Source organism: Sorex araneus, chromosome 6 (genome assembly GCF_027595985.1).
Source record: "Sorex araneus isolate mSorAra2 chromosome 6, mSorAra2.pri, whole genome shotgun sequence".
Taxonomy (NCBI): Eukaryota; Metazoa; Chordata; class Mammalia; order Eulipotyphla; family Soricidae; genus Sorex; species Sorex araneus.
The window spans coordinates 168,212,977-168,234,325 of NC_073307.1; the positions used below are offsets into that span (position 1 = coordinate 168,212,977).

Sequence of the window (21,349 nt, forward strand, 5' to 3'; positions counted from 1 at the left end):
GTGTGTGGGGATGAGGTGGGTGAGGATATAGATGTGGTGTAGGGTGAGGTGGATAAGGGTACAGAACAGTGCAGGGGTGAGATGGGTAAGGGTATTATAGGTGTGGTAGTACAGGGGTGAAGTGGTGAGGGTATGGATGTGGTACAAAGGTGAGGTGGGCGAGGGTATAGGTGTAGTGCAGGATGAGGTGGTGAGGGTATAGATATGGTGCATATAGATGTAGATATATAGATATAGTTAGGGGTGAGGTGGTGAGGGTATAGGTGTGGGTGCAGAGGTGAGGTGGGTGCGGGTATAGGTTGCTCCACAGGTGCTCACACAATGCCCATTGTGTCCCTATTTTGTGGGCTGTGCCACCCACCCAGGTGACCCTTTGTACACCATGGCGGGGGGGGGGCACTGGAGTGGCCACTGCGGTAGGTCTGCAGTGGTACAGGGATTTCTAGACACTCCGAATCCAGGGAGTCGGACAGCTGCAGCAGCACTGCCACTCAGAGCTGAATCCTGCTTGATGTCCACCAGCCTTGTCACCTATAGGGCTGGCCAGGAAGCTCAGAGAGGGATGGTCACTGGGTGCTGGCTCCCCTCCCTCCCCCTGGGCTCAGACTGAACAAGAGTTAGGGGCTGTGGGCCCAACCCCGGTGATAGTGAGCGTGGAGGGGACATTTGGACATAAACACCACCTCTACGCCCAGGACCTAGGCCTGGGCCCCAGCCTGCAGAGCCTCGAGCACCGTGCTGGGTGCTGGGTCCCAACCTGAGGGCCCTTCTCGCCCTTCCAGGAGCCTTCGGGAGAGAAGGAATCATCCTTCCAGAGTTGACCCAGGCCCTTACATCCAGGGCCTCCTCCGGAGGACCCTCTGAGCCAGCCCACCCTGCCTGGAGGGTTCCTGCCAGGCTCAGTCCTCTTGCCTGGGACTCTCCCTGCCTCAGATGAGCCTCAATGGCCATTTGCAGGCTGGTCCCCCTCCCCGGGGTCCCCAGTCAGAAGGCCAGTCCTGGGGAGAGCTGGGTTGGTGGCCCCCAGGCCTCAGCCCTCCCAGTTCAGTCCTCAACTAGGGGTGCAGTGCCAGGGGGCTTTGCGAGGGGGCTTCTAGAGAGTAGCCTTCATGTCCGCGGCCGGGAGCGCCAGTGGGCGGGGGTGTTCCAGAAGCATCTGCTCTCAGGCACTCCACCTCGGCCAGGTGCTGGCAGACGGACTCTGCCCGGGGCTCGCAGGGTGAGGCGGGCGCGGCAGAGGCGGACACACCCGGTCGGGGAGAAGCCCCGAGGTAGCCGGTGCTGTGGGCGGGGTAGAGGCTCGCTTCGCAGGACCCCGCTCTGCGGACGATTTTCCCGATCTGAGGGCCAGGAAACAGAGAGCAGCCGGCGCGGTGGCCGCGCTGCGCCTCGGGCTCCGGGCGGGACTGAAGCCTGGAGGGCGCGGGGCCGGACTCGGGCCTGGCAGTGGCAGGGGGCACTGCGGAGCCGCGCCGGCCTGGGGAGGCGAGACTGGGGCGCTCGGCGTGCGGGGCCAGCGTCTGCCCACTCGCATACAGCCCAGCCCAGCAGTGCTCCCCGAGGCCGCCTAGGACGCAAGGGCGCGCGGGAGCGGGGTGCGGGCGCACGTGGAGCGGGGTTGGGGGGCACAGGCGTGGGGAGCTGGGTTAGGGGGTGCGGGACTGGGCTGGGGACCCCGGAGGCGGCCGCGGTGAGCCGCCCTCCCGTGGATCGCCCGTGGAGCTGGGCGGCGCGTGGGGCGGGAAGGTCTGGGGGTCGCTACCCAGAGGAGCACTTTCCTGGGAGCCTGGAGCTGTGCCCGGTTGGAATCCCGCCCTTGCAGCCCAGCTGCCCTCGGAGGGGCTGTCCTCTAGGGTAATGGTGCCCCAGGGGTCTGTGGTCCAGCTCTGCGCCCGGCAGAGTGGGTCACCCAGCACAGCCCCGAGGTGCCTAGGGGAGAGCAGGGCGTCTCTGGAGCCCCCAGGCCTGGGAGAGTGCAGGCATCTGGGCCGGCTGACCCCACTCAGCACGGAGTGGCGGGCTCCAACACTGAGCTCACTGGGTACAGCCGCCTGTCACTGGCCAGAGGAGAAAGAGGAGGAGGGATTCGTCGGGGCCAGATGCCCCTGGCCACTGCCCTCCCCAAGCAGACCTGGTCCATGGCGTCCCGCCGTCCTGGACGCTTCCCTCTCACCCCCTCTCCTCCAAGACCCTCCAGGAGGGAATGAGACCTCCCACGCGAGTTCCAGAAGGTTATCAGGAGTCAGGCTGAGTTCCCCGCAGGCCCCTCCTCTCTGCAGCTGCCCCTCTCCAGAAAGGCGGGCACACTGGGGGCTAAGGAGGACCTGCACCTCCAGGACTGTCTGTGCCTCAGCCCCAGTCAACGCCTGACCCCTTCCAGGGGCCCTGGACATGCCCGTGTTCGTGATTTCAGGCTCTGAGAGGCCCCACCTCTGTGTGGGACCCTCCTAGGTCAGCATCAGGCCTGACCCCCGATGCCAGAGATGCCACATCATGTCCATGCTCTCTGTCCTCCCCGTCCTCCCTGTCCTCTCCCAGGTCTGCTGTGGCACCTCGCCCTGTCCTACACAGATAGCCTGTGCTCCTGACACAGGCAGAGACCAGTCACCTCCCTCTTCCACTCTGCGCCCCTAGTCTGTGCCTCTCCCCAGGGCCACGGCTGGGGGCTGCGGAGGTGGGCTCCAGGACTCAGGACAGCTCTGCCCAGCAGCACAAAGTCTGTGTCACCTTGACCCCTGAGATGTGGCACGAGGCGGCTCCTCTCCTTGGGTTATGAAGGCTCCAGCCAGTCTCTGAGGCTGCCAGACCATGGTGTGCTTACTGGGTGGGTGCCTGACGACTGTGCAGTGGGAGACAAGGAGGCAGAGAGGGGCTGGGAGGAGGAGCACACACCTGCCACACCCACCTGCTGGCCTCCGTCCCAGCACTAGTATCCAAAAGGAAACCACATCCACAGAGGGACCGAAGGTGGGCTGCACTGTACACTCGCCCACGTGACTCAGTCTCCCTGCGTGCCTTCCTCCCACTACCCACTCATCCCTCTATCCCTCCCTCCAATTCCATCCACCCGTCTCTCCATCCATCCTCCCTCCAGCACCCATTCATCTCTCTAAAACACTTCTACAATCCACGCATCCTGCCCTTCAACACCCAACCACCCCTGTAAGCCATCCCCTCGTCTGCCCAGCACCCACCCACCCCATTCATCCACCATCCTCCATCCAACACCCATCCACCCATCCACCCACCCACCCACCCACTCGTTCTCCATCACCCACCAACCCTTCAGACTGCTCACTTCTCCGGCTTACGGTGGATCCATCCATCCACGCACTCCACTGCCTCCCACCCACCACCATCTGTCACTCACTCTCCGCCCATCCCTCCACCCTGTCTCATGCACTCACTCTCTCCCACTCCGGCAGTCTAAAATTCTGGCAACTCACCTTGTTCTGCGGCCCTGATATGAAGTATCTGCATACTGGACATCCAAGACACTTATACACTCGGCACAGACACTGGTCGACTGGCTGACTGCTGAAGGACCTGGTCACTCATAGCCAGTTCACCTTTCCGTCAACCCTGAGCACCCATGTCTTTTGCCATGCTTTAATTCTTGCTCCCGTGTCTTGGCAGGGAAGAGAGCCCCCAAGCTGTCGGTACCTCGCCATCGGCCCCTGGCCCACACCTTTCCCACGGGCTGCGTCTGCGCCCCACAGACCAGAAGAAGCCGCCCTCTCCTCCGCCCCGAGGGCTGATGCTGCACCGCAGCGTGTCTGGCATCCCAGTGCCAAGAGGGCCAGCTCTAGTGGGCAGTGTCTGCAGCTCCGGCTTCCTGGTGTGCAGGCCCAGCAGAGGGCTTCAGGCGTTGCCTGTGGACAGTGCAGCTACCCACAGGCAGAGAAGCCCACGGTCCTCCCTGACCCACACCCCAAAGCGCATGGGTGCTGAGGTACTTGGCCTGGGGCTGGGAAGCTGGAGGGAGACAGAAGCCAGTACAGCATCCTGGAGACCAGGGAACAGACTTTGGGGACCACCAGGGACAACCCATTGCCCCACGAGCTCCCCTTAGGCACCAGCTGGCCTGTCTTGGGCAGGCTGACCTCTAGGCTGAGCTTTAGGAGCCGGGTCTGGGTCTACCACCTGCTCACTGCTCTGGGGGTCTTATCCTGCCCCTGCAGGGCATCCTGAGAGCCTGCCTGTTCCCTGGCCCCTCCCACTCCCTCCTCCAGCCAGCAGCCACTTCTGAGGACTCACTGACTCTCAGAGACTGCCCAGGCTATAAATAGATGTTCCCGAGCTAAAAATAGCCCCACTGGTGGACAGGCAAGGATTCTCTCTTCTGCAGTTTTGAGGAGGAAAGATGGGGATTGGAGAACCCGCTTCCTCGGGCCCACAGAGCCTGTCAGCTCCTGCCTCCCTCCAGCTATGACCACACCACACCTGCATGATGCATGGACCTGCACACACATGTGTCCACTTTGCACGCCTGGTCCACATAGGCGTGTGTTCACCTGCTGTGTGCCTGGTCTGCACACACCTGTACACACGTGCTCATGCATGCACTCACACTCAGGGCTGTTGTGGATGCTCCCTGGGAGTGGGGTGGATGAATTTTGAGTTCTTTGGGGCCAGGAGACAGCACCGTGGCTCGGACTAGACCTAGCATATGTCCTGACACCATGTGGTCCCATGAGCACTGCCCCCAGTGTAGCCCTGGTTGGTTGGCTCAGAATCACCCAGTAGACCCCAGGTTTCCTGAGCATTGCCTGGGGGGAAAACCTGCGCCTGTCTTTCAGTTCATTTGTATCACTTGTCATCCTGTTGATCTCCGATTTGCTCGAGCAGGCGCCAGTAATGTCTCCGTTCATCCCTGTTGCATGCTAGTGTAACCCAATGGTATCTGCTCGCTCCAGGAACACAAAGAGCCTCAAACCATTTGCTCAGGGTTTTGACGAAGTCTGACCATCTCACTGGTGGACGGGCACACAGCCTTTTGATGTCCTGTGGAATACAGTTGGTAACAGCTCTAGTCTAGTGGTTGTCTCTAAATCTCATTACTTGTCCAGCTTATCTGATTTTCGATGCCTTGGCAAACGAGACAGCATCTCTGATTCTTGATGGTCGACAGAGGTCGGAACTCCAGATTCCTTCTCTCACTTGAATGAAACATGACACTCCTAGCATAGCTCTTTCGATTCTTCTTTGGGATACCGGAATAGCGTTCTCGTCCTGTTTTCGTAGGGCCCAGGTCTCTGAGGCATATGTTAGTGCAGAGAGAACGGTGCAGTCGAAAAGTTGTGCCTGGAGCCGGAGGTTCTTCATCCTCTTAACAACTTGTTTGATGCTCCTGAAGGCGTTCCACATTGCTCTCTTCCTCCTGCTCAGTTCTGGCACCAAGTCATTCCTCACATTGAGTTCTTGACCCAGGTACACATAGCTGCTGCATTCGGAGATGTTCGTTCCATTTAGAGCAAATGGAACGTCAGGGACTAGTTTGTTTTTCATGAACATTGTCTTGGTGAGATTCAGCTGCAGTCCGACCTTTCCACACTCGCGGTCAAAGTCAGCCAGCATTTGTGCCGCTTGGGTAATGTTTGGTGTTAAGAGAACGATGTCATCAGCAAGCGGAGGTGGTGTAGTTGTCAACCGTCTATCTTCTCTTCCATTCCTTCCCATTCCACTCGTCACATGACATTCTCGAGGGTGGCACTGAAGAGTTTCAGTGAAATGGTATCACCCTGCTGAATCCCTCTCTTTACCTCAATAATCACTTCCTTGTAGAACGGTGAGATCCTGGTGGTGATTCCGTAATACAGCTTGAGGAGGATCTCTATGTACTGAGTTTGAATACCCTGTTCAGCTAGGGCTTCAATGACCACTTCAGTCTCAACAGAATCAAAGGCCTTCTTTAAATTGACGAACGTTAGGGGCTGGAGCAATAGCACAGCGGGTAGGGCATTTGCCTTGCACACGGCAAACCCGGGTTCGAATCCTAGCATCCCATATGGTCCCCTGAGTACCGTCAGGGGAAATTCCTGAGTGCAGAGCCAGGTGCAAACCCTGTGCATCGCCGGGTGTGACCCAAAAAGAAAAAAAATATCAATGGACGTTAGACAGCGGCATCTTGAACTCTCATGAAACTTCAATGAGTTTGGTCACAATGTGGATATGGTCAATCGAGCTGAATCCTTTTTGGAACCTGGCTTGATCACATGGTTGTCCTTCATCTAGTGTTCTGCCTATTCTATTCAGGATGACTCGAGTGAACAACTTGTAGACGACGGACAACAGGCAGATTGGGCTATAGTTGCCGATGTCATTGATGTCTCTCTCTTGTACAATAGAACCGTCCTGTCTCTGTTACTTTATTCAAAGTCTCACCAGTGGACTGGATGTGTCTTTGCATGGGGTGCCCTGAGTACTGAGGGGTGTGGCCCCAAATACAATAAAGCAAAATGAAATAAAACCTCACCAGTGACGAGGAAAGGTGCTGGACACAGGGACTGCCCTCCCCAACACTTCAGGGCTACAGGGCAGTGATGCAGGATCCCCCCACGCCCCCCACCAGCCTGAAGAATGCAGCAGAGAGGCGGGGAGAAAACACCCATCTCAGGATTTATTACAACACATTGTTTCCAAATACAAAAGAAGGGGAGGCATGGAGCAGGGGCGGTGTGGATGCGCTGGGGAAGGGGTCCTGAGGCAGGGTGAGGGGGAACAGCCCAGTCCAGAGAGACTGGGAGCCGTCAGGGGTGGGGCTGCCCCCTCCTCCGCTGGACTTTCCAGCAAATAACAGGGGGGCAGGTCCGCTGGGGGACAGGGGCTCCAGCGCCAGGACAGGGGCGGGGCCAGGGAGCGCACAGCCCCTCCCCCAGCCCGGCTCACTCTGGGGGAGCCGGGGACCACCTGCGCCAGGGCAGAATCCCTAAGTCTGACAGCTCTGGAGAAAGGGCAACGGGAGGGAAGGACGCGCTTGGGACCTGCCTTCAGATTCTGTCTCCGGGACAGCACAGGGGCGCGGCCGAGGGACCAGGCCGTCCTCCACACGGGTCACCTCGGAAATCCAATGTGACAGACAGACAGAAGGCGAATTTACATAATCAACAACAACGACAATAATAATAATAATTAACCAATAATAAATACTTAAACTGCTAATCCAGAGATTGCAAATACAACGATGATAGCTTATCTTCTGGGGAACAGGGTGGACAGGACCAGGACGGAGGGGTATAGTGAAAACAAAGGGGTCAGCAGGGACGCTCCCCAGGACCCAGTCCTGTACCCCCAACATGGCCCATCCTGCCTCTTTGCCAGGTGCCCCAAAGCCCAGAGGGCCCCACAACCAAGAGAGTTGGGGGGCTGTGGCTCCCCTTTCCCCCACCCACCAGGGCCAGAAAATCAGCCGGGTAGGTACCAGAGTAAAACCCTGAAGATGTGGGGGAGGGAACCTCAGTGCAGAGGTCCTAGAGAGGGGTCCCCAGGGACTGGGCCAACATGGGGTACCTCCCACCCAGCTGCCCAGCAGAGGGTCTACCTGCCCCACAACAGCAGTGCTCAGGGAGGCCCCACCTGGACCCTCGGTCACCCCCCACCTGCGGGGTCACCCCTACCTCCATGATACACCTGGATCCTAGGTGATCCCCCTCCCCTGGTAGGGGCACCCCCACCTGAGGGGCCACACCTGGACCCTGGGTCACCCCCAACTATGGGACCCTCCTAGACTCAGGTTACCCACACCTGAGTCCCAGATCATCCCCATCTGCAGGGTCACCAGCACCTGCGAGGACACACCTGGATCCCAGATCACCCCACCTGCAGGATACATCTGAGTCCCAGTCACTGGCAGCTGCGGGGTCACCCCCACCTGTAGGGACACACCTGGTCTCTAGGTCCCCCTTCACCTACACAGGGAAGCTGGTGACCCTGAAACCAGACTTGGGGTTCAGGCAGGAGGAAGGGCTCTCCAGCTCCAGCTGGGGTCCCGTCTCACTGGGAGACACATTCCCCATGCCCTTTATCCTGTGCTCTCTACTAGACCACTGGAAACTGGGCAGGCAGAGGACCCCACTGCCCTGGGGCTTGGTGCCTGGGCCTGGGGTGCAGCCTGCTGCTCACACCCAACTGAGACCCCCCCAGGCTGGGTGCAGAGGAGAAGGGACAGGATCAGAGAAAGAGGGAGAGGGGTGTAGGGAGGGGGAGAGAGGTGGAGGGAGGGGAGGTGGGAGAGAGATGGAGGGAGGGCAGGTGGGAGAGGGCAGGAGAGGGTGGGAGGAGAGTCTGCGGCTCAGTTTGTGGCAAAGGATTTTTTTCTTTTTTTTTTTTTCCTTTTTCTTATGTAAAAAGTGCACGAAAGCTGGGCAGTCAGAGTATCCTGCGGGAGGAGGCGGAGAAGGGACCCCAGGCCAGGACCCCCAGCTTGAGACTGCAGGCGGCCCGTATTGCTTAGAAACTGTGTTTCAGTTTAAATAAATACCAGACAGTAAAAACAGCTCCGGGGCTGCCAACCACTGTAGAATGAACAGCTTAAATAAATAAAAAATCGAAATATTGGCTTCTCGATAAAAACCGCCGTAAACCCCTCCCCTCCCCTGCGCCCCGCCGGGCCGTCAGGACACCTCGATGACCTCCACGCTGCCCGAGAAGCTGGCCTGCTTGCCCAGCGCGGCCAGCTCCTCGCCGCGCGCGCGGCCCTCGGCCAGGCTCCCCTCGAACTCCATCTGGCAGCTGCGCCGCTTGAAGTGCGCGTCGGGGCCGCAGCGGCAGCGCGCGTCGGGCGTGGGCGAGCCGGGTGGGCCGGGGAGCGCGTGCCGCGGAGTCTGGCGCGCCGCACTGGCCGGGGAGCAAGCCGGGGAGCGCGCGGGGGAGCGCGCCGGGGAGCCGGCGGGGGGCCGGGGCCTCCGGCGGGGCCGCGGGCGCGCATCGGCAGCGTCGGGACCGTCGGCGCCGGGCGAGGGCAGGCCCAGTGCGGCCCCCGACGGGCTGTCCAGCTTGCAGAGCTTCGGGGGCTCGCCGGGGTCGGGCCGCCGGCTCGGCGTGTAGGCCGACTTGATGTCCAGCGAGAAGGAGCGCTTGAGGCGGTTGGTGTCCTGGAGGCGGTCGGAGGAGAGGTGCAGGCCGCGCAGGCCCTGCTGCAGGCTGGCGGCGGGGCCCGGGGGCTCGGCGCCCCCCGCCGCGCCGCTCTCTGAGGTAGGTGCTGGCGGCGGGGCCGCGGGGCCGGGGGGCAGCGGCTCGGGGCTGCCTGGCCGGGGCGCCGCCTCGCCCTGCAGCGCCGCCAGCAGCTGCAGGCTGCGCTCGTACTCCAGCAGCTGGCCCAAGAAGTTGAAGTTCGGGGAGATGGACGGGCGCCGGTCCTTCACGAACCTGCGTGGGGGCACGGCTGCGTGGGCACGGGCTTCCCGCCCCCCTCCCGCCCACCCCCCGCTGCGCCCGGGAAGCCGGGGCTACCTGTAGGCGTCGTCCGAAGACATGCCCATGGTCTTCATGATGTAAGCGATGGCGATGGTGGCGGAGCGGGAGATGCCAGCCAGACAGTGGACGATGACTTGGCAGCTGGACAGCTTGGCTTTATCTGGGGGCAGGGCGGCTATTGCACAAGCCCGTCCTCTCCCAGCTGGGGTCCCTCCTTCCAGTCCCACGGGACCAGATATTTCCCGGCACCTGCCCTGTCCCCTCCTGTCCTCGCCCTCCGCGGCTCGCTGGCGGCTGGCACTGCTCCCCGATCTGGCCACTTAGCACCTGGCACTCCTCCCTCCCGCACCTGGTCTGGCACCAACTCCAGTGAGCCCTCGGCACGAGCGTGCCCAGCCCACAGCGCCCCGCCCACCGCCTGCGCCCCGCCCCATCACCACGCCCCCATCGCTCCTGTCCCGTCATGCCCCGCCCCTCCACCACTACCAACAAATGGCCGGCCCCTCAATCGCCCCGCCCCTGCTCCGCCCCGCCCCAGTCTCCCCGCCCATTCCCTGCCAGTCCACTGGAGCCTGGCCCCGCCCCATCCCCTCAGCACGGCTCCAGGGGCTGGTGCCCTCCTCACCTATGAACTCGATGGACTTGTCCAGCCAGGGCAGCAGCTTCTCACAGTAGTTGTCGTTGATGGGGATGCGCAGGAAGCGGCTCTCGCAGATGAAGTCGGGCTTGGGGCAGGAGTTGCTGGCGTTGAGGACGTAGCTTATTCCGTTCTGGGTCATCAGGTCCTGGGGTAGGAGGACGGGGTGTAAGCGGTTTCTGGGCACAGCCACCCTGGATGGGGCCGCCCTGCCTGTGGTGAGCTCCTGGACTCCCAGGAATCTGGCCGTGGCGGGCGGTGTCTGCGCCCTCTTTCCTCGCCCTTTCTGAAGCCCGGGATTCTTTCACCCAGGCGGAGCCCAGTGACCTCAGCAGTTTGGTATGTGGGCTCTCTGGGCCGGTGGCCTGGGGCAAGGAGCCGGGCCACTCCCCCAGGCCCTGCCTGCCCGCCAGGGGCGTTGGCAGGGGACTGGGGCCCTGCTGTGCTCCCCCTCCTCCAGCCCTCAGCCCCAAGCCCACACACACCTTGTTTAGGACATCCTTCTGGGAGCCCAGGTAGAGGTGAGGCAGGATGCGGGTCAGGCCCACGCTGGGCACGGGCAAGCAGGGCTGGGAGAGGCTCATGGGCAGCAAGGCGGCGGGCTTGCCCTCACAGAGGCCGGGGAAGCAGGAGGAGAAGGTGGCAAAGCCCCCTGTAGGGGAAGCAGACAGGGTCAGATGAGGGTGTCTTGGCGTGGCACAAACCCACCACCCACCACCACCTCTCAGCCACACCCAGCCTGGACCCCAGCCCCAGTCCAGCCCAGCCCTGATGCCCGCTGCCAGCCTTGGCCCAGCCCTGCGTGGCGTTGGGTGCTGCGGAGCTGGGAGACTGGGTGGGCCGTGCCAGCAGCTGCCTTGCCACCCACGTCCTTCCTCACGCTAATTAGGGGCTGGCCCCAAGGACGCTGCTGTGATGCCCATAAATGTGAGATTAGGGCTGAGGCCCAGCTGGGCGGCGTGGGCTGCAGGCCACAGGGGTCCCCGCTGAGGGTCAGGCCAGTTTCCCACCCCTCCAGTGTTACACAGTGCTCCCAGTTTGCTTGGGCGCCAGGACCAAGAGGGTCCCCTCCCGGGCTGTACCCCAAGGCCTAACTCCACCCACAGGAGCAGGCATAGCACGCAGAGGTGCTTAACCAGTTGGGACAGTGGTCAGAGGAGCCTGGGAGTCACGGGGCAGAGCTCTGGTGCCCACAGGTAGGCCCCCACATCACTGTGCCCAGAAGCAGACCCCCTCTCTGACTGTCAGACCCCTCCGCTGTTCCCAGAGGCCGACCCCTCCACTGTCCTCAGAAGCAGTCCCCCTCTCTGACTGTCCCCAGAGGCAGACTCCCTCTCTGACTGTCCCCAGAGGCAGACCCCCTCTCTGACCGTCCCAGAGGCAGACCCCCTGACTGTCCCCAGAGGCAGACCCCTTCTCTGACTGTCCCAGAGGCAGACACCGTCCCCCAGCGGCTGACCAATCCACAGCTCTCAGCCTGGCCAATAGCAGGGCTGGGAGCTCCCTTCGCCCCGTCCACACCCCCAGTTGGGAGAACAGGTCACTGCGCGACAGGTGTTTTTAGGTCTCACCCAGCAGTGTTCTGGGCACCGCAGGATGCTGGGGAGGTCCCAGGCCAGCCATATGCCAAGGCCGACCAAGCACGTTGCCCTGTCCTAGGCCCCAGTGGTCTCAGCCACCAGCATGCCCTGACTGAGCAGGGCCCACACAGCCCCCACCTGGGTGATCCGGAGGTGGGGTGGGGGTGTGGTGGATGGGCAGCCTCCTCCACCAGCTGCAACAGAAGCTCCGCCCTCCGCATGGGCCGGGGGACTAAAGGGCCAGTTTCCCTTGCCCCAAGGTGGGGGGTCGGCTATCTGACTCTTGACACTGTACTGAGAAGCAGCTGCCCAGCCCCCGCCTGTACCTTTGGTCCTGAGTCTCAGGAAGACCCTGCTGGTCCTGATCTGCCCTCACCCAGAGCTGGAAGGGTCCCTCCCAGTACTGGACATTCCCAGAGCCCTCCAGTTCCCACTCCAGTTTCACTACACACAGCAACTCCTGCCAGCACTGAGATCCCCCAGAAGGGCCATGGGCGGTGGGGGGCAGAAGATGCTCACTCAGTGCCCCTCACTCATGGCTTGGTGGGAAGTCAAGTTCCTCCCTCAGCCCCACACTGCCCCCGAGCACAGAGCCAGCGGTGCGCCCCGCAGCAGCAGCAGGGGTGGCCCCAAACCAAATCCAAAGCCTCACAAAAGCAGCAGAACAGCCGGCCCCAGCCCAGCCAGTCCTGCTGGGCTCCTCAGGCGCACGGGGCTCCAGCCACCACCCCAGCCCCGCCAGGACAGAGCGAGACCGCTGCGTCCGGGAGCAGGCGAGGCACTGGGACAGCAGTCAGACATGGGCTCCCACAGGCACACAAGGCAGGCACGCATGCACGCACACAGGCCCACCCAGACGTGTCTGTGCCACAGCAGGGACAACTGCCCAGGACCCAGGTCAGGCAGTGATGAAGCGGACACGGACACCCCTGCCATGGTGCTGAGCCAAGCGGGAGCCCGGTGCCCAGATGCCACCCCCTGCCTGTGCTAGGATTACTGTGTGAGCATGTGCATATACATGTGAGGGCACTGTGAGCTTGTGCATAGACACACGTGAGGGCACTGTGAGCCTGTGCATATACACATGTGAGGGCACTGTGGGAGTGAGCCTGTGCATATACACACGTGAGGGCACTGTGGGTGTGAGTGTGTGCATATACACATGAGGGCACTGTGGGTGTGAGTGTGTGCATATACACATGAGGGCACTGTGGGTGTGAGTGTGTGCATATACACATGTGAGGGCACTGTGGGAGTGAGCCTGTGCATATACACACGTGAGGGCACTGTGGGTGTGAGTGTGTGCATATAAACATGAGGGCACTGTGGGTGTGTGTGCATATACACATGAGGGCACTGTGGGTGTGAGTGTGTGCATATACACATGAGGGCACTGTGGGTGTGAGTGTGTGCATACACACACATGAGGGCACCGTGGGAGTGAGTCTGTGCATATACACATGTGAGGGCACTGTGGGTGTGAGTGTGTGCATATACACATGAGGGCACTGTGGGTGTGAGTGTGTGCATACACACACATGAGGGCACCGTGGGAGTGAGTCTGTGTATATACACATGTGAGGGCACTGTGGGTGTGAGTGTGTGCATATACACATGAGGGCACTATGGTGTGAGCATGTGCATACACACGTGAGGGCACTATGGGTGTGAGTGTGTGCATACACATGTGAGAGCACTGTGTGTGTGAGCCTGTGCATATATACATAAGCACTATGGACATGAGCCTGTGCTTACACACATGAGAGCACTATGGGTGTGAGCACATGCATACACACATGGGCACTATGGGTATGAGCATGTGCTTACACACATCAGCACTATGGGTGTGAGCCTGTGCATACATACCTGAGCACTATGGGTGTGAGCCTGTGCTTACCCACGTGAGAGCACTATGGGTGTGCATATACACGTGAACACTATGGGTGTGAGCACTATGGGTGTGAGTATACACACGAGTACTGTGGGTATGAGCACGTGCATACACACATGAGCACTATGGGTATGAGCCTGTGCATATATACTTGAGCACTGAGGGCGTGAGCCTGTACATGCACATATGAGACACTGTATGGAGTCAGCCTGTGTGCATCTGTGAGCATGTGTCTGAGGTGCACGTGTACACATGTGAGCACACCTGGTCGTGAGTGCCTTGTGTGTGTGTTGCGCCCTCCCTGCCCCTAGCTGGTAGGGCTGCCGTGGGCAGCTCGTGCCCCGCTCGTGGCCCGCGTGGGCGTGGGAGCGCGCTGCCGAGGCCCACCCACCTGTGAGCACGGCCACGCTGCGGAAGCAGCCGTCCAGTTGGCTGAGCAGGATGGAGAGGAAGCTGTCTGCGGCCAGCACGCTGGCGTCCCGCGTGCTCTGGTCGTACACCACCACGTCCTGCGCCTCCGCGGCCTCCACCTAGGGGGCCAGGGGCGCACTCAGGGCCGGCTGATAGCCCGGGCAGTGGGGAGGGGCACCGGGATGTCCATGCTGCGGGGCGGTCTGAGGAAACCCATCGTGTTTCGCGTTTCGGAGGAGCCTGGAGTGGACCAGGAGGGAGAACAGACGCACCCTGCCCCCAGCAGGCCGCCAGTACCGTGGACTGACATCACGCGCAGCCAATGGGAGGGCGCGCTGGGGCGTGGAGGAAGTTCTGGGTTATGGGCTCCCTGCAACGCGGTCTCCATCCCTGCTGTGCAGGGGCAGGGCCTTGCCCACAGCCTGCAGGCCACCCCCCCGCCCCCCCTCCCCATCAGTGGCCCAGTCACCCAGCGGTCCCTCCCCAGCACTGGGAGAACCGAGTCATCAACCGAGGGGGCTGCTGGAAGAAGCTGTAGGGAGAGTCCCTGTAGGGAAGCAGCTCTCAACCACACCTGGAGAAGTCAGTCAGGTTCCTGGGGGCCCGGCTGGGCACCTGGGCATGTGTGCCTTCCTGGAAATCCAGGCAGTGTGTGTGTGTGTGTGTGTGTGTGTGTGTGTGTGAGAGAGAGAGAGAGAGAGAGAGAGAGAATCCAGGCAATGTGTGTGTGTTTGTGTACGCGCACGGGTGCACACACACGTGCATGCGCACCCCTGGGAACCGAGACTATGTTTGCATGTGTAGGGTGGGCGTTTGTGTGTGCCCCCTGGAGCCCAGGCTGTGTGTATGTATGTGTTTGTGTGTGTGTGTGCCCTTGGGAGAGGAGGGGTGTGTGTGTGAGGGTGTTTGTGTGTGCCCCTGGAGCCCAGGCTATGCGTGTGCACATGTGTGTGGTCCTGGGGAAGTCAGTCTATGAGTGTGCATGTGTGTGTCTGTGTTTGTGTGTGCTCCTGGGAGCCCAGGCTGTGTATGCACGTGTGCGTGTGTGTGCATGTGTGTACCTGTATGTGCCCCAGGTTGTGTGTGCATGTATATGCATGTGTGTGCTCCCAGGAGCCCAGGATGTGTGCATGTGTGTCATGTATGTGCATGTATGTGCTCCCAGGAGCTCAGGCTGTGTAAATGTTTATGCATGTATGTGCATGTGTGTGCTCCCAGGAGCCCAAGCTGTGTGTACATGTGTGTGCATGTGTGTGCATGCATGTGCATGTGTGTGCTTCCAGGAGCCCAGGCTGTGTGTGCACATGTGTGGATGTATGTGCATGTGTGTGCTCCCAGGAGCCCAGGCTGTGTGCACGTGTGTGCATGTGTGTACATGCATGTGCATGTGTGAGCTCCCAGGAGCCCAGGATATGTGTGCACATATGTGCCTGTGTGTGCCTGTATGTGCCTGTGTGTGCCCCCGGGAGTCCAGGCTGATGTGCCTGTGTGTGCGTGTGTGTGCATGTATGTGCGTGTGTGTGCTCCCAGGAGTTGAGGCTGTGTGTGCACGTGTGCACAAACTCGCATACGCAGCTACCTGTCTGGGGGGTGGGTTAGGAGTGCCCTGGCCACGGGCGCCCAGTACCTGGGTGCGTGCAGCAGGCTGGACAAGCTCGGCGATGGTCACTGTGCCCTGTTGCAGCCGCCGCTTCACCAGCTTGGAGCAGCAGATGTTGACCGAGCGCAGTACGTGCCAGCTGCTGTACTCCACGAAAGAGCGACTGTCGATGACCAACGGGCCCCCGGGCCCGCCCCGCAGCAGGCTGGCCAGCTTCTTGGCATCCATCACCTTCCGGGGAAGCCGGTCCCCGGCCATGGTGTGGCAGTGGGTGGGGGCGGGCGTGGCCCTGTGTGGGCAGCAGCTGCTGGCTGGTGGCTGTGGCCTAGAGCTGGGCGTGGGAGGCCATGGTACCACACCTGAGGGAGAGGAGGAGCTCAGCGGGGCTGCCCTCAGAGAGAAGCAGGGTCCCCTCTAGCTTGGTCGGCAAGCCACGCCATCGCCCCGCCACCATGCCAGCCTTGGGGACAGCCAGGCACAAGGGACCACAGGGAGGAGGACCGGGTGGCTGGGCCACCACTGGATACACTCCCTCGTGTCGCCTTCCCCATACCCCAGTCTGCAGACGCCATCCAATGCCCAGGACCCCAGATGATGTGGGATCAGAATACGCCCCTAATGCTCCCTTGCCTCTGCCTTCTTGGGAGCTGCACATGTGCACATCCCCGAATATATAGCACACATGCACACACCACCCAACCACACACCAAACATACATGTGTCATACAGACATACCACACATGAACACACCACCCACACCACATACCAAACACATACCACTACACAATAAACACATATGAGCACACATACTACAAAAATCACACATCAAACACACATGACCGATACACCACACACATATGCACATATAAAACACCCTAAATCACATATGTGCACACCACACATCAAACATATACACACCAGTCACATACTACACATTCCACACATAGCCCACATGCAAAAGTGCACACGTACATGTACTCAGCACACATATGTGCACACACCACATAAATGAGCCATCATATCCATACCACACGCACACAACCACACCTGCATATTACATACATGCCACATGCAGAGATATACACACCACAATATACACACACAAAGAGGTACACGTAGCAAAGACATTACACATGGACACAGTCCACAGAGCCCACAGCTGGAGCATTTGCATGTGGTAGTGGGGGCCAGCCAGAGCAGGGTGGTGGGGTGCAGGAGGCCACAGGTGGGTTGGGGGAGGCAGATGGTGGCCCAGTAGAGGGCAGTGCACCTGAGGGAGGGGTCCCTGTAGGCCTGTGTCTGGGCCCCTGGGATGCTTGGGACCTTGGCAGGGCTCCGTGGGTGCTGGGAGAGGGGTGTGTGGGGATGGGGGAGGGGAGTGGGCTGAGGGACTTGGGGGCGCTGGGCCAAGGAGTATGGGCTGAGGAGTGTGGGGGTGCCGGGGTGAGGGGTGCTGGGCTGAGAAGGTGGGGGCGCTGGGGTGAGGAGTCTGGGCCAAGGATTGTGGGGTGCTGGGTGAAGGCTGTGGGGTGCTGGGTTGAGCGGTGTGGAGTGCTGGTGTGAAGGGTATGGAGTACTGGGGTGAGGGGTGAGGGGTGGGGGTGCAGGGTGCTGGGGTGAGGGGTGGGGTTTTGGGGTGCTGGGGTGAGGGGCGTGGAGTGCTGGAGTGAGAGGTGTGGAGTGCTGGAGTGAGGGGTCGGGGTACTGGGGTGAGGGGTGTGGGGTGAGGGGTGTGGGGGGCTGGGTGAGGTGTATGGTGCTGGGGTGGAATTGCTGGGTTGAGGGGTGTGGGGTGCTGGGGTGAGGGGTGTGGGATGCTGGGGTGATGGGTGGGGGGTGCTGGAATAAGGCTTGTGGGGTGCTGGGGTGAGGGCTGTGGGATGCTGGGGTGACAGGTGGGGGGTGCTGGAGTAAAGGTTGTGGGGTGCTGGGGTGAGGGCTGTGGGGTGCTGGCACCTCAATCCAGGGGTCTGACCAGAGCACCTTAGCTCTGCCGGGGTGGGTGGTCTGGCGCCTGGAGGGCAGGAGCAGCGGGAAAGGGGCTCCCCTTCCCAGGGCCTCCCTCCAGGCTGGCCCCATTAGCTGCTGCGGTGTTGTTATTTGCGCCCAAGGGGACTCATTAGCAAGTTAGCACCTCAGGCGTCACCATGGCAACCGCTGCAGTGCGGCAGGAGCCTGTCCCAGCTCGCTCCCACCCCACAGGTGACCCCCAGGGGTGCAAGAATTCCTCTGCACCACGCCCTCTCCCAGGGGCTTCCCCAGGGCCTGGGGCACACAGGCTGCTGGCACGAAGGTGCCACGGGAGATGGGAGATGTGTCCCCAGAGACGCGGGGGCGGGGCGTTCTGAGGGCCGGTCCTTGATGGGGAGGTGCATAGAGCCCCCCCTTTCACGCACCCACCTCTACACCCCCACCAGGCACAGGCCTCTCCTGGGAACACAGTCCCTGATCTTCCTGCTGGTCCAGAGCCCGCTGGCACACCAGTCATTCCCAGCACAGGCTGGTGACTCTGGGACAGCAGACCCCGTCTAGAGCATGCGGACCCAGAAAGCAGAGCTCAGTGCTCGCAGGACCGGCCACACGTGAACCACTGCACAGTCCAGCTCACCTGCCTGCTGTGCTACTACCACACAGCAACACATGCAGACACACGTGCATCCACATGTATGCACCAGACACATGGAGCCACACACCACACACATAGACAACACGCACACATGCACCACACACAGACATATGCATGCACACAACACATATGCAGACATACATGTATGTGCCAGACATATGTAACCACACATACCATAGACACACGCACACCCACACATACCTGGACACACAGGATACATGCAGACACATGTGTAAGCATACACATGTACCATACATGTGCATGAATACATGTATGCACTACACTAGTGCACACATGTGCATTGTGTACTCTACAGCTGCATACACATGCACATATACACCACATACATGCAGACACACACGCACAGATGTATACAAGGCACACAATGGACTCATGAATGCACCACACAGATAAGTACAAATGCAGGCACATGCATGCACACATATACTGCACACACGTGCAGACATATACACACTGTGCACATATTGCTGCTGGTCATACAGCACAAAGAAAGGCACATATGTACACTGCAACATACACATACACACATGGCAGACATGTACACACTGCACATACATATACACATAAGGCAGACACATAACACTGCACACACATGTACACATAGCACACACATGGAAGACACCTACACACTACATATGCACACAGGCAGAGATGCACACACTACACACATACACATGTACACAAAAGGAACACACAGTACATACATGTACACAGTGTACACACGGCAGACATGTACACACTGCACACATACACATGTACACAGATGATAGACACCTACACTGCACACACGTACACACTGCACACAAACACAAGTACACACACAACAGGCATGTACACACCGTATACACATGTATATACAGCACACAGATACACACTGCAACACAGCATACATGACAGATGGCACATGACACACATAAACAGTTCACACATGTATACAAGGCATACAGATCTACATTGCATGCACATACACACTGCACATACACTGCACAAGTGGCACACAGAGTACACGTGTGCGCAGGCGTGAACATACACATGCACATCTCCCCCCTGCAGGACAAGCCTCCTGCTGTCCCCCAGGACAAACAGCCATGAGCCACCTGCTGGGCTCCGTCTCCTGCAGCCCTCCAGGCCAGGCTGAGCTCACCTGTCCCACACAGGTCAGCCAGGACCTGAGGCAGTGGGTGGGGGTTTCACCCAGGGGTGTCCCTAGCCTGCGGGGCCTCAGGGGAGCCCATGGAGCAGTGGCATGTGGAGGCTGACAGGACAGGCACCCGCCAGGGTCTGCGGTGCTCTGCTGCTCCGCTAGGCCACACGGTCCTGGGTTGAGCCTGGTATGGGGGCAACTGGGAGGGTCCTGGAGAGGAGGGCTCAGGACCCCACAAGTCTGGTTTGCTGGCTTGTGCCCCTCACCGGTCTGTGGCCTTGCACTGTCCCACTGCTGTCCCCACGACCCACCTGGGTCCACACATTGTCCTCCCACACCAGGGAGGCCCAGGAAAGTGACCCAGGCCCACCCAGCCTCCCTGGCCACGGTACCCACAAGACCCAGGCCTGCCCGGCCGTGGCTACGGTCGTCACAAGACCCAGTCCTGTTCCCGTCTCAGTGGCCACAGTCCCAGCAGGCAGAGGTAGGCTGGTCCAGCCGGCCTAGTGTCACAGGCGCATGCAGGCCCTCTGGCCATAACACACCCTTCCTGGAGCCACATATGACACAGGAGGCACAGGTGCTGGCTGGGCCACTCGGGGCTCTGCTCTGGTCAGGCCCTTCTGGAGTCCCGCTTAGCAGCTCCCGGGACCCTTTGGGGCACACTGATCACTGCCGGCCCCTCCTCAGTCCTGCCCTCCCAGCTGCCCATCCGATGGAGACCCCAGCTGGGCCCAGCGCTGCTCCTGCCCCCACCCGCGGTGGCCGCAGCCAGGACCCGCGAGCCTGGGCCCTGCCGGCCGCTCCCCTCCGGGAGGCCAGCCTGGAGCGGAGCTGGGGCTGCAGGCCGAGAGAGGCTGCGGGCGCCCAGCCTGGCACTGCCAGCCCCTCCCCCAGCCGTGGCGGGCGCCGCAGCCTCGGTTCCGCAGAGGCCCAAGGTGGCGCGCGGCCACACCGGGCGACGGCAGTGCAGTCTCGCCCCGCGGGACCCCGTGGTGGCCCGCCGCCCTCTGTCCTGCGCCTCCCTGCCGGCCCCTGCGGAGGGCTGAGTCCGGGGACTGGATGTGCGGGGTCCCGCGGCTGCGGGACCTTCCGTCGCCGCCTGTCCCCACCCGACCGACAAGGAATCACCCGGGGAAGCCGTGGCCGGGGTGGGCCGGGCCAGAGTTCCCCGGGCGCTGGGGCGGCGGGGGCCGCGGGGACCGCGATGTCCGTACCGTGACGTTCCTGAGAGCCGGCTTCGGGGCCGGTCCCGAGGCCCCGGCCGCGTCCTCTTCCCGGGGCCCGCCGGGCGCAGCCGCCCCGAAGGCTCAGGACGCGGCGCCCCGGGCCCGCCGGACGAACAGCTGGGCCCCCCGGGGGAGCCGGCCCGCGCCCCGCATCCCCGCGCCCCGCATCCCCGATGCCACATCTCCGCCTCCCCGCGCCCCGGTTCCCGCGCCGCGGTCCCCGCGCCCCCGTCCCCGCGTCTCTGTCCCCGCGCCCCCCGCCCGGAGCCCGGGTCCCTGCGTCTCTGTCCCCGCGCCCCCCGATCCCCGCGCCCCCCGTCCGCGGCCCTCCGCTCACCTCGTTCACGCTCGCCGCCGCCGGGGCGCAGCGGGGACCCGCGCCGCGCTCAGGACGCCCGCTCGCCGGAGCCGCCCATGGGCCCGCGGGGGGCCCGCGCCGCCGGGGCAGGGAGCGGGGGACCGCGCGGGTCGCGTGGCCGTGGCCGTCGCCGCCGCCGCGGGCAGCGCTCGCTCGGGCCGGGGCGCGCGCACTGGGGCGGACACGCGCGCTCGCGGCGCGCATCCCACGGCGGGCGCGGCCGGGGCGGCGGGGCGCGGGCCGGGTGCGGGCGGCGCGGGCGTGCGGCGGGGCGGGGGCGCGGGGCCGGCTGGGCCGCCGCGCTCGGCCGCGGTGACAGGCCCGGGCGCGGGGCGGGCGGCGGGGGATGAGGTCATGCGGAGCGAAAAAGGCCCTGACGTCACCCGCAGCCAATCAGCGCGCGCGGCTCGGGGCGGGTGACGTCAGCCGGAGCCGGGC

The 21,349-nt window shown here is 61.8% G+C and overlaps 1 protein-coding gene across 1 annotated transcript; it reads right to left on the reverse strand.

Moving 5' to 3' along the window:
- Positions 1 to 6,599: 6,599 nt before the first annotated feature.
- Positions 6,600 to 21,055, reverse strand: DUSP8 (dual specificity phosphatase 8). The gene is made up of 7 exons (XM_055141595.1): positions 20,891 to 21,055; positions 15,561 to 15,892; positions 13,914 to 14,052; positions 10,537 to 10,703; positions 10,040 to 10,199; positions 9,451 to 9,574; positions 6,600 to 9,366 (listed from the first exon to the last, which is right to left on the reverse strand). Exons 2-7 carry the CDS (start codon positions 15,789 to 15,791, stop codon positions 8,613 to 8,615), a joined length of 1,575 nt encoding a protein of 524 aa, XP_054997570.1. The 5' UTR covers positions 15,792 to 15,892; positions 20,891 to 21,055; the 3' UTR covers positions 6,600 to 8,612.
- Positions 21,056 to 21,349: the final 294 nt, after the last annotated feature.